The 12873-nt window shown below is 35.4% G+C and overlaps 2 protein-coding genes across 2 annotated transcripts in view; one reads left to right on the top strand and one right to left on the bottom strand.

Moving 5' to 3' along the window:
- The first annotated feature begins 2540 nt into the window (after positions 1-2540).
- LOC113226386 (probable ATP-dependent RNA helicase DDX28) lies at positions 2541-10287 on the top strand. Its single transcript, XM_026458996.1, has 6 exons — positions 2541-3087; positions 3897-4168; positions 5364-5536; positions 8932-9208; positions 9476-9604; positions 10083-10287. The coding sequence occupies exons 1-6, from the start codon at positions 2547-2549 to the stop codon at positions 10212-10214; spliced, it is 1524 nt and encodes a 507-aa protein (XP_026314781.1). The 5' UTR covers positions 2541-2546; the 3' UTR covers positions 10215-10287.
- Positions 10288-10481: 194 nt separating this feature from the next.
- LOC113226347 (gamma-aminobutyric acid type B receptor subunit 2) overlaps positions 10482-12873 on the bottom strand; it is a 38650-nt gene continuing 36258 nt past the window's right edge. The window contains exons 9-10 of the mRNA XM_026458933.1: positions 12628-12854; positions 10482-12465 (exon numbers count right to left, since the gene is read on the bottom strand). Coding sequence (XP_026314718.1) covers positions 11566-12465; positions 12628-12854 — 1127 coding nt within the window. The 3' untranslated portion in view covers positions 10482-11565. The remainder of the gene's footprint in view (positions 12466-12627; positions 12855-12873) is intronic.

Raw genomic sequence — 12873 nt, forward strand, 5'->3', positions numbered from 1 at the left:
ATTTAAATCCGGAAAAAAATATTTTTTATTTATTTCTTTTTAGGAAAATTTACAGCGAATTTTTAACAATAAATAAATGTTGAGTAACTGGTGAAAATGCTTATTACAAATCTCCACAAGTAGCACAAAAAATAAGTTATTAAGTTTTTAGTCAGCAGAAACAAACATTATTATTGGAATGTATATTTATGTAATATTGAGTCCTATATAACCCAACCAACAACACGCACATCTTAAGACAGGAAACAAAATAATGAGAGATAGATAATTACGTAAAGTATTGTTTAGTAAACGTTCGACGAATCAAGCTTACGCTAGTACAGAACAGATCTATGTCAATAGACGTTTGATTGTACTCCTTAATTGCTTTTATGTAAAAAGAATTTTGCCTATAATTGGTCGTCGCCCCGGGCACACACAGCACCTGTCGACGCCTGAGACTCAGCTGGTTAGTCCTAAAGGATAATTTAGACAGTAGTTCCGACGAGTCAATTTTACTGTTTATTATGTTATACAGGAAATGTCACTAACTTTTCGCCTATAATCGAGAGGTACAAGATGATAACGCTTACAACGCTCCACTTAGCCCAACGTTCGCTGTTTTGTCTTATAATCTAAATACATTAAAAACTTTTTTTGTATGGCTTCAATACGTGATTTGTAAACTTCGTATCTACGGTTCGACACCTGAGAAGCATATTCGAGAGCACTCGCACAGAGATTCGAGAACACAAGAGAACAGTACAATATTTTAATAGTTTCATTTCCTATGTGTAACAATCGCGAAAACCTAAAATTCGCATAAGATTATTTCTAAACGTCGAAGTCCAAATTTTTATATATAATTTTTAGATCAACGAATTTTCGTGATTTTTTAAAATGAAAATAATTTAATTAGTCATAATTTTCAATAATAAAATTGCTAATTTACTATTTGACGACTCCCTACGACCTTGAATTTCCAGTGCACCTTTCCGTTACACTCTGTATATCTTTTACGTTAGAATTTGTAATTAAAAAACGAACATGTAAAATGTACCGTTTGCACATAAACATTTAACTTTTCAAGTAACGTAATTTCCGACTCAAGGGCCCTGGCCAGACCACGACAGAAATGATGAATGAGTGTAATCGTGTATAATGGCGTTAACGCTATTAATTCAAATTTGCTGCTGTTTTAAGGCTATTGTTTTTGTTAACCAATAAACCAAAACAAAATGCCTGTTTTCGGCACCAATTTATTGATATGAACTACCTGACTATATCAAATCTACATTATTATTAAAATCAACATTATTACAATTGCATAGAGTTCTGAATTCTAGTTTCAAATATGTGACAAAGCAATAAGATAAAATAACAATAAAATATAAATTAAATTTTTATTGAATTGATATTTAATTATTAATTTAAAGTTTTTTTTTAAGTTTAAATTTAGTTGAATAAAAATGTTTATATTGTAAAAATTTTATTAATATAAATATAAAATTTTTGCCATTGCCATTTCTCTCTCACTGGAGCTCACTGGTAGTAACTATTGCATATTTGCTTGTTCGCGCTATGCAATCGCAGTAGTAGTAGTATAACAACAATAGTTTAGACAGTTGTGCGTAATAATTATGCATTAAATTATCTGCTATAATGACCACTTTGAGGTCCTGCGTTGGCAATTTGTGGGGAATTCCCCAAATTGCGGGGAATTTCAACGAATTTCAACTAGATTGGGGATTTTGTGGGGATTAGCGTTATGTGGGGATTCTAACATTTTATCATTTTATTTCATTTTATTTAATCTATAGATTGCTGATGCATCGCTAGTTTGATCGTTACTGTTAGAAACACTGTGATGAACTATATCGATGTGTTTTTCAACATCGCACATCCCTCGCATTAATAACAAGCAGCTTAAATAGAATTATTATCAGACCCCTTTGTTCTGAATTGTGAAATTACTTTATATTATTATTATAAATTAGTTAATATGTAGTCGGTGCGTGTGGAGTTCGCGATCCTTTCTCCCGCTTTGCCCGGTCCCCGGTATGAAGAAAGCAGCTATTGAGAAACAAAGACGAGCAGTTGGTACTTCCACACCACAACTTACCACTCGTCAATGTTAAATATTAATATCTTAGGTCGAAACTTAATTTACTAATTGATTATTTCTAACATTAACATAGTGTCACCAAATAATTAATGTTAGTTAAAAGGTTACATAATTTTGTAATGCAAACAAAATTGTTTTTTTTTTTTTCAAAGACTGATTAATGTTGAATGTCATTAAAGTGAAGGTTATCTAATTTTATAATTTGCTTTACATTCTGTTTACATTAACAGTAACCGTAACGTGTGCGTTGTCAAAAGATGGTTACAATTTGAGTTTCTTAATTCTTTATTATTTGAGGGGAATATGAACTTTGCTCTCCCCAAATTTGGGGATTTTGAACAATTGACATTGGCAACGCTGCTAATAGGCTGCTATAATGTTCTGAGCAAACGTCATTTTCGATTTGACGTTTTCAAAATATTGCATTGCAGCATGTTATTTTATGCGAATTTGTCGTAATAACTCTTTAAAGATGTCGAAAGTTCGGCAAATATTGAATACGACCTACTGTCGATATTATAACGTACAGCGCGCAAGTAAGAAACTTCCGATTATATCTTGTGAACGGCCGGAATTTAACCATTACGACGGTCAAAGTTACAGCAAGTTTGAGGGGATACCATTGGCTTCTAAAGGCTGGTTGAACAACAAATCTAAGGGGGATTACTTTGTCGTTCACGGAAACGCCAATAAAAAGGAAGAACAAGAAGTATATAAGAAAAGTTTTGCTGAAATCGGTCTTAATGCTGAGTTAATAGAGGTTATGTCGCATCAAGGCTTTTCATTGCCAACTGCGATTCAGGCGAAGGCAATACCGTCTATTCTTAAAGGCCATAACACTGTAGTAACAGCTGAGACGGGGTGCGGGAAGACTTTGACTTATTTACTCCCGATTTTTCAACATCTCTTGGAATGGAAACCATCCTTAGAAGATGATTTTAATAGTCCATTGGCTGTTGTTATTACGCCGAGCAGAGAATTAGGTAAGACTTTTAAACCATGCGTTCATGTAAAATCATTAGAGGCATACAATTTTGTTGGAAAACCTTTTTGCTGATACATCTTGTATGTAGGTTGTCTGTGATTATTTCAATTTTGATTTAAATTTTTAGTGTCATGATGGCTTACAGAATAAATACATTGATTTCCTCATAATGACTACTTGCTTTATTTTTATTTCTGCCGAGATTTTGTGGGATAAGAGACTCCTCTCTTCATAAATTTACCTTCCAATTTTGATACCGCTGTATCCTAAAACCACACAGTGTCTCTAACATTAAAAAAAATGTGAAAAAACTTACCAAAGCCACATATTAGTCAGTAGGACATGTGTTGGGCTAATATTTGGTGATGTAGAGCTTTAGAATCGCTGAGTTTGAAATTGGGGGGAGGGGTTGCTGAGGTAGGGTACGATATCTCCCTTGTGAAGTTTCGAATTTAGGATGTTAATATGATTCTTTGATCTTTATGATTTAAAGCTCTGAGTGGCACTGCAACTGTTATGGATAGGCGTGTTGCTTACCATCTGGCCCACGACTTGAACGTCCCGTCACTTGATACTACAAAAAAAATTTACATTATGTCTAACGAAATATTTTAATAGGACATTATATATGGACAGTTTTCGCAGTAGACATTATTCTAACTTTTAAATTTGGACATTAATTGTATAAAATCTTTCTTTTCTATTTCTGATTATCAGAACTTGAAGCTGTGGTAGTGACATCAAATGCCTTAAAAATGTTTTTGTATAACCATTATATTAAAACATAAAACCAATATTCTATTTCAGCTACTCAAATAGGGGAAGTGGCTCAAAATATTGGTCACCACCTAAATCTTAATGTAATGACCTTAGTTGGAGGTAGAACAAAACAGAAGATGTTAAATCCACCAATAGAATACTGCGACATGCTTGTAACAACACTTGGAGCATACAGTAAATTGGTGACTACAGGAATATTCAAGATACATAATGTACATCATCTGGTTTTGGACGAAGCTGATACGTTATTGGATGACAGTTTTATTGAAAAGCTTTCAATGTTGTTGAGGAAATTTGCTGTAAGTATTATTGCTTGATTTCAGTGGTATTTTATAGACAGTTGGATGAATATTATGATATGTGTAAGGATGATAGTTAAGCTCGGTGCTCTCTGACTGGACGGCACTGCGGGGAATTTTTAGGTGATGATTTGTAATATAACTCTATGGTATGACAATTATAGTTGAAATTTCAACAATAGTAGAAAGCCATGAAAACAAAGCTGCGGTAAGCTTAGGAATACCGATCGGCTCCTGAATGCCTCGGCAGCCTTGGGGATGCTTCGGCGGGCTTTTACGTTTGACATTACGACTGATTTGAATAGGGGCTAGAAGCGATTTGTACACTTCGGCATACAGCTCCACCATCAAAATGGAGATTTGGTAGTGGACTTTAGAGTCAATGACTTAGCAGTGGCAACCATTACTTGTGCAGTGCACAAGGGGAAATGAGCGTGTACCCGGGGCAGCTCACCCAGGGCACTAGCCTTTTGAGAACTGGATGAAATCTGTGACTGGGCTAATCTGGGGTCAGGACCTGACTGAGAAGCTCACTGTGCGGGCTTGCTTGTACAGGTTACAGTGCCCTTCTCGTATACCCTAAGCACCGGTAGGGAGGATCACTATAATTAAAACTTATATAGAAAAAAAAGGGAATGTACACTTCCGCATGCCTAAGGATACTGCTACATATTTGCCATCAGTGTGCGCTTACATGTAAGGATGCCGAAGGATCCCGAGCCATACCTTCCCCCCAATGGGCGCCGCCGGGATTAATCTATTGTGAGAAATTGTATTATAAAATGAACAGAGACATTTACTATAATCATAAGGTTAATGTATTTCATAGCCCTGTTTTCATACAAAAGATTTTATTAAAATAAAATAAAATAAAAAAAATAATTTGTTTAAATAAAATAATTTGTAAAACGTAATGTTGCGTAAATTCGAATGTTTCTTTGTAAAATTAAAAATAAGGTATTTTATTAATAACTTTTGTAACTATAGTGAAAAAATAGGGTGGTTTGCATTAATATCGGACATAACTGGTGGATGACAGTAACATCTCAGTCAAACGTGACCATGGGACCTATACAACGCCCGAAACGTTGGTTTCTTTGAAAAAAATAAATATAAAAAAAATAAAATGAGTTATATAGTTAATACTTAATATATACCTTTTACAAATTACATCACATTGTTGTTCTAATTTCAGATCCAATACAAAGTTGATATACAAGTGCCACCGCAAGGCTGCCAGTTGACCTTGGTCAGTGCAACCATGCCCCATGAGTTGCCTGAAGCTGTCAACTCATTTGTCGATCCCGAGTCATTGAAAAAAGTTACAACTTCTAATATTCATAGAATATTGCCACATGTACCTCAAAAGTAAGTTTTACTCTTTGTGTTTTTAGTTACTAAGTATTATACAATGTGTTGATTTGCATTCTCGCCATACTTATATGTCTACATCAGAAACTGAACCCAAATCACTAAAAAAAAGAAAAAAAAATTTCGCAAATTCCTATTATATATTTAGTTGCGGTAAAGAAACTTGATCCAACGGTCACGGTCAAGGACTTGCACGGTACTTGCAAACTTTTTGAACAATGACCTTAAATACGCAGAAAGAAACGCATTTTAGATCTATTTGGTGGTGGGGTGCGGGTAGCGACGACGGCGGGGAGTGTCGTATCGAGCGCACGATTGGTAGATCAGTCGACTTTGCTTCCCGTACTGTGTCTACGTCACGCTGACATCCCGCATACATTTTTTTTTTATAACATCAAGTGACGGGACGAACAAGTCGTGCATCTGATGGTAAGCTACACGCCTGTCCATAAGAGTTACAGAGCCACTCAGAGCTTTAAATCGCACATATCTGAGGAGCACTACCACTGCGCCTGTCACCCTGAGACTAATTTTACCAGTACCCTTACCATTCAAAACCGGAACACAATAATGCTGACATTACTGCTTGGCGGCAGAAATAGGTAAGGTGGCAGTACTACTCTGGACGAACTCTTTCACACGGAGCTCTACTGCTACTAAACTACTACATTCTATTCTAGTCTGTCACGAAATGCCACGTGGTGTGGTATGTAAACAAGAGTTAGTAGTGCAAAAAAGAACCGCTATCAGGTTCACCAGAACCTGCATGTTAATCCATCAAGTACAAGTGCGTGTCTATTCTTATGGCATGATTTGAAACGTTTAGTTTACGCGGAGGATACGAGTGTCGAAGTTTCTGCTTTCAAAGTTGTGGACTCTAATGTTGAAACGAAACTCACGTGCGAATCTCTGCATAGCTGTCATGTGGAGCCAGGTACTTCTAGCAATACTTTCATGTAACCTAAAATTGGTGAGTACCAAATATACGTTACAAAAAACTCAACTTTTCAGTCAACTTTTTAAATTATAACAATACCAGTACTTAATCATAATTAAAAAAATAGATAAATAAGCTATCGAGAAAGATTGACATTGCCCTTGCGTGGTGCATACGACGTGAGACAATTTTGCAAAACTTTTTACTATAGTCCATTTGTTTAGGTACTTTACTAAATGTAAACAATCTTGATACATCTTTTTATTGAAACACATGCTTTACAAATCAATAGGTATAACAATATGCATGCAATTTCATATGAAGCTAGGTATTTGTATTTGGTATTTGAAGGTAAGGGAAAATCATTTTATAAATGTATATTTCATTAAATAGACATCTCAAGATTGTTTACATTTATTTAAGTACCTAAACAGATGGACTATAGATACAATTAGCCAGAATTCAATATTCTGGCTACTTAATAATTTTCACTATTAACTAACTACACAATAATTTTTTAAATATTTTAAAATGATTTAGCTATATTTCTATTATTAATTTCTTAAATATGGCGAGAATGCAAACACACTGTATTTAAATCGTACCTCCTTCGTCAACCCATTTGTACGTCCTACTGATGGGCACGGGTCTCCTCAGGCGAGAGTTTAGGCCACATTTCGCTACGTTGGGTTAATACGGGTTGGTGACTTCACACGTTTCTGAGGATTGTGAACCTTCTTCGACGTGCAGGTTTTATATACGAAGTTTTTCTTCACTGAAATGCTCATAGTAAATTTCAAATTAAATTTCGCACATAAATTCTGAAAAACTCAGAGGTGCGCGCCCGGATTCGAATCCACGGCCTTTGCTTCATTCTAATGGTTCGTCCTACCGTTTAAAAAAGTCGTGCCTAATTTTGTAAAATTACGTTCCATGTTTTAATTTAGAATTGTAATCAGTTAATATTAATGTTGACGAAGTTATTTCGCGAAATAAATAAATTATTAGTTAATTTTTTATATTGCTTGTTTTTACTCTCTCACATAGTACACCCATAATACTCGTTGAATAGCAGAACCTATAGAAACCGATTGATACTGGGTAAGTCCTAAAATGGCACCGCCAATATGTACAGAGAAGACGATATTGCTTGTTAGTACTTCTTAAATCTTATATTCAAATTAATATAGTTGCTACTTACACTATCAATAACAATATAATAGCTTTGTTATGATTATTAATACTGAGATCGAATACTTGGAAGAAATTCCTTCGATCCGGTTGCATTCGAACCGACGTCTTCTAGCAAACCGTGGCAGACGCTATGCCAACTAAGCCACGGAACGAACCAGCGGACCTCTTGAATTTTTTTATGCGCTTGTTTGTCGGATCTTTGTATTTATTTGCTACTGCTAGACTAGTTTAGTTACTTCCATAGTATAATGTCCTACGGGATTCTCAAGTGGGGTAAAGCGGCAGATATACAAACCATATTTGTGTTGCAAAAACGAGCGATTTGTTCTGTGTACTGTTTAGGCTCTCGGGTTTCTCTCAGAGAAAAGGAAGGAGATTGGTATCACGACTGTGGCATTGCAGTACATTTACTCAAATATTTTGTATGCCCGTAAAAATGTACATAATTTCATTAAGAAAGAAGATATCCATAATATTAATCTTAGAACGATGTCCAAACTCATGGTAATTCGATTTCGTTTAACTAAGGTAAACGATTCTTTAATGGGGAACTGTATACGTTTTTACAATAAGATTCCGGAGCATATATTAAAGTTATCATTTCCTAAGTTTAAAACTTACATTAAAAGTATTTTAATTGAAAAGTCATATTACAAAATTGAAGAGTATGTTTTAGATAAGAAGTATAGAAAGACAACAAGAGTCTAGATTCCGCACAATTATGATTCAAAGTGTATTCCATAGCATTTAAGTTTATTTGAAAAGAGCAATCCCTAGAGTTTCTTGCTTGTTCTTTTCAGGGAGGTCAGCGTAGTGGACGAGTTGTAACTTAAAAAGTAGCTTAAAAATGACGCTTTCAGGTGTAAAAATTTTACCTATTGATTAAATGATTATTTGTCTTTGGTTTTCAACGACTTCTTAGCCCTGGCCCCATTTATGAGAAACTATGAAAGTATTTCGTCACCCAGTTACATACCTTTATAGCTACCAGCCCTGGCTAGAGATGTTAACTTGTAATTAAATGTTTTATTTTTTTCGAAAGAACTTTTTCCGAGTGTTCGATTTTTGTATTAATAATTATATCAAAACTAGTGGAGTAATTTCACAAAAAGTAATTGAATATTGTGGTGGTGAAACATCTGACTACACACGAGTTACTCCCGGAAATTATGCAATTTGAGTGACGCCAAGGAAGCTACACTCTCTGCGCTTCGATAACGTGTCGATTTTCTAATAATAATTATTAATATCTATCCCCCAGGTTCCTGCGTCTGGGCAAAGCACAAAAACCCCTCGAACTACTCAAATTAGTACAAGCAGATATTAACCAAAAACGGCCAGTCATGATATTCTCCAACAAAACAGCCACCTGCGACTTTGTGTCCATGTTTCTCAACGAGAACAATATCGAATGTGTAAACATTAACGGGCAGATGCAAGTTATGTTGAAAATGGGAAAATTCGACCAGTATAAAAGTGGCAAAGTCAATGCATTAAGTTGTACTGACATTGCGTCGCGTGGATTGGATACTACTAGGGTAAGATTTTTTTATTATCTTTTGTAGGAATTTGTTGAAATTTTATTTCTCGTAAAAGTGCTAATGAGTATGACGAAATGTCGAAGGCACAGATGAGAATCTGTAATATCAGTTCAAGGTTCGCTGTTTTTCTTTTATATTTAAAAGACAGTAACTTGGTGAACGCCTTTTAAAAATCACGCAGTCCATTTAGATTGAAACAATTTTTCTTTGTGTTATATGACCTTGTATCAATAATAATAATTTGTTCTTTTTTCCTTGGTTCAGACTCAACACATAATAAACTATGATTTCCCATTGTATACCGCCGACTATATCCATCGCTGCGGCCGCACGGGTCGCATTGGCTCACCTGCCGACTGTATGGTCACCAACTTCATTGCCTGGCCTCGAGAGGTAAGCATTTATAGTCTAAAGGAATTCAACAACTGTTCATCGTTGTCCCCTTTATAAGTCTTTAGTCATGGTGCAAGTTAGGGGCTTAACCATGTAACTTGGAAGCCAATCTGAAATTCATGGTGTAAAGTCAAATCATGTACATTTCCGGAATGGATTCTCTGCATTGTTATGAAGCTCATATTGAGTGGAGACGAGGTAGCTCGTCGCGCAATCTGAATAGATTAATTACAGTTTTAACGACTTATGTAAATGTAATATTATGGCGAAAAATCCGACCCCACCACGTGGACGATGTTAAATAAACTGCCCGTATAGTAACTTTTGCAGGCACTGGCAACCCAGCCATGTAACTTATAAATTGAAAGCGCTACAACACTCAATTTATACAGCTGAATTATTTAATACCTAAGTAGCGTATAGGTATTATATATAAATTAAGTATAAGTTTATTCATTACTTTCCATTTTGTCGACAGATTCAAGTAGTTCAAAAAATAGAGAAATCAATTCGCCAACATAACGAGCTTCCCAGCGTGAATGCGAACATTAGACGTATCATACAAGAACGAATTGTGAAGAGCGCTGATCCTTTGAGAAGCGTTGGATAAAGTAGATTACAGCATACATAAATAATTATTGTTAAATCAAATGTTAGTTTTATTATATGATAGTTATAGGATAGTAAAGGTAATTTATAATAACATTTTGGTTTTTAACTAAGTCGAAATCTGTTCCTGTAGTACTGGGTTAGGCATGGTGTCCTACAGGGAGCATCCCTAGAGCCAAATTATTATAAAAGTCAGAATTGACTACGTTGCGGCTACAAAAGAAACAATAACAGAATTGATTTTAAAATTTTAATCTCATTATTCCGCACACTCAACTAATTTACCCGTACATTTTATCTAGATTTTAACATAAAGAGCTCAGTTATATAAAATTTGAACACGTCTCTAGTACCACTCTTAAAATAAGGGCGAAAGTTCTGATACATTTTTCTTTATCTAAAAATAAATTCTTATACTAATTAATATTTATATTGCTTCCAAGTTTAACGCTACAATTAATATTTAATGGCCTTATTATGTAAACATTATCAATATAAAATAGAAAAAAGGTCATAAAATATAATAGATACCACAAAACCCTCTAGAATCGATAAAACTATTATGTTATGATTGACGTCCAAGGCGTCGATGAGTTTCTATGTTAACTGGCTGTTGCCTTAATAGAACAGTAAGGTAAAATAAAAGACCCCACACTAACCACGCTTCGGCTTTAATACGAACGCTAGTGCTAAAAGTGCCATAAATGTTAGAAATCAGACTATACAGCGTCAAACGTCTAAGTAGGCCACTTTTAAAAAACTAAACCAACCAAGGTAGCTGTAAAATTAGCAAAAGCAATCTAAAATCTACTCTTTGGTGTTAATATTCCTTTTTTTCTTTCATGATAATCATGATGTCTTTGCACATACTACTTTATTTACACAACAATACAATCTACACTAAATACTTGATACGATTGATATACTTTGAAGACCTCTTGAGCGTGATAAGTAAAGTTATGTACGTTTTCTATAAGAAAATATTGCTATACATTTTAATATGCTACAGGGAAATGACTTATATTTGGGATCTCGACCTACGTCCAAGCTACAAACTAGAATCTACTAAGTAGCAGAATATTACGGAAACTTAATTTTTCTAAATCACACCTGATGTAAAGCGATAATAATATGATCGACGATGGTACGCGTTTATGACTTTCCAAAATATTCTCAATTTTACACAAGTAACGTACAAAAACAAATAGTGTTATTGGCGTTTTATAATAGTCATCTAAAGCTTTCAAACTTGGATCAAAGCCGTATAGTAGCAACCCTTCCGTGGTTGGACCCTTCAAACTGGAGCCAGCTCTACATTTACATTATCTAGTCTTTACCACGTTTGTATGTTCTCAATTCCCCGAAGAAGGCCCTGGTCTAGCATCTTCAGTGGATTTCCATCTACTTTCCAAGATAGCTTTTCCCTTCTGCTCTTGATTCGAAACATTTTGATGACTGTATCTTCTTTGTTCGTCAAAAACTTTGGGCGTTATACTAAAAACGCTATCTGTACTTGTCTTCCTTCTATCCAGAGTTGTTAGGCTTGCTCCTTTTGGAGATATTCTATGTGGAAACCTAGGCGAACCCTTGATTTTTTCATATGAATTCTGATGCGATATCGGTTTTTCGTTCATTGGTAATACGAAATTGACCTTCGTTTCTGGTTCAGCAACATACTTTTGTGTACTTACTCTTCTTTCTGGCTGATAATTTGAGCAACTGGGTTCATCGTCAGTTATTCTTATAATAGGCCCACTTCTAGCGAACGATTCTCTCCGTAATTTCATTTCTGGATTTGGTACGTGCAAAGTATTGCAAGATAAGACCATGGAGTGTTTTCTGTTCCCTGGTACAAGACCAGTGATCATTCCCACGTGCATTTTAAACGCTGCCGCTATACTCTGTCCTGTAGGGTCAGCTATAGACATTGTGGAAGCTTTTCTGCTCTGCGGTCTACTGTGGCCGAAGAAACTCTTTAGTCTTTTAAGCAGACCAGGATTTTCTTCCCTCTTGTTTAAACAGAAGTTATATAAGTCTATAGCTGGTTGGGATTTTCTGTAGTTCAATTTTGGTTGGGAACTGAAGCTGACGGAGTTTCTGCTTCTGAAGGCTTCTGCTGACGGCCAACTGGCTCTAGGAATGACCGGTGGCAGAACGGAGAGGAGAAGCATTGGTAGACCTCCTGTAATACTTGGGGTTCGTCTATCGGGGTCTTTTCGGCTGCCTTCTTCATCTAGAGTATTTAATTCCGTCTGAAATGAATTTGAGATTTAATTAATATTATGCACGAGTGGAAACCATAAAATTGAGGTAGAGGCAGATTGGTTTTTAATCATAATATTTATATTTATTTTGCGATCAGGAAAATTCTAGCGTGTATAGTGTATGTTGTATAATAATAAATCTTTACTCACTCGTCTATGCAAAGCGATAGAAGCATTAGAACTGCTGGTTGATAGTGGTTCTGCAAGCAATTTTTCTAGTCTACCAATCTCTTTATCCAACGCTGCCACTTCTCTCTTATACACTTTGTTTTGTATTTCTATCCTGAAGTGAAGCTCTTGGGTGTCGTCGGTGACGAATCTTCTTGTTTTACATTCTAATTTTAGGCCCATGCTTTGTATTACGGGGTCATCTTCGGCTGGAAAAATTGGTGAGAA

Source organism: Hyposmocoma kahamanoa, unplaced genomic scaffold (genome assembly GCF_003589595.1).
Source record: "Hyposmocoma kahamanoa isolate Upper Pololo Valley unplaced genomic scaffold, ASM358959v1 190, whole genome shotgun sequence".
NCBI lineage: Eukaryota > Metazoa > Arthropoda > Insecta > Lepidoptera > Cosmopterigidae > Hyposmocoma > Hyposmocoma kahamanoa.

What these genes read in the sequence shown, in the direction of transcription:
- LOC113226386 (XM_026458996.1), top strand. Translation starts at nt 2,547, where the DNA reads ATGCGAATTTGTCGTAATAACTCTTTAAAGATGTCGAAAGTTCGGCAA. An exon ending in TGTTGTTGAGGAAATTTGCT is followed by an intron (nt 4,169 to 5,363) that starts GTAAGTATTATT and finishes TTCTAATTTCAG; the next exon opens with ATCCAATACAAAGTTGATAT. An exon ending in GTGGATTGGATACTACTAGG is followed by an intron (nt 9,209 to 9,475) that starts GTAAGATTTTTT and finishes TCCTTGGTTCAG; the next exon opens with ACTCAACACATAATAAACTA.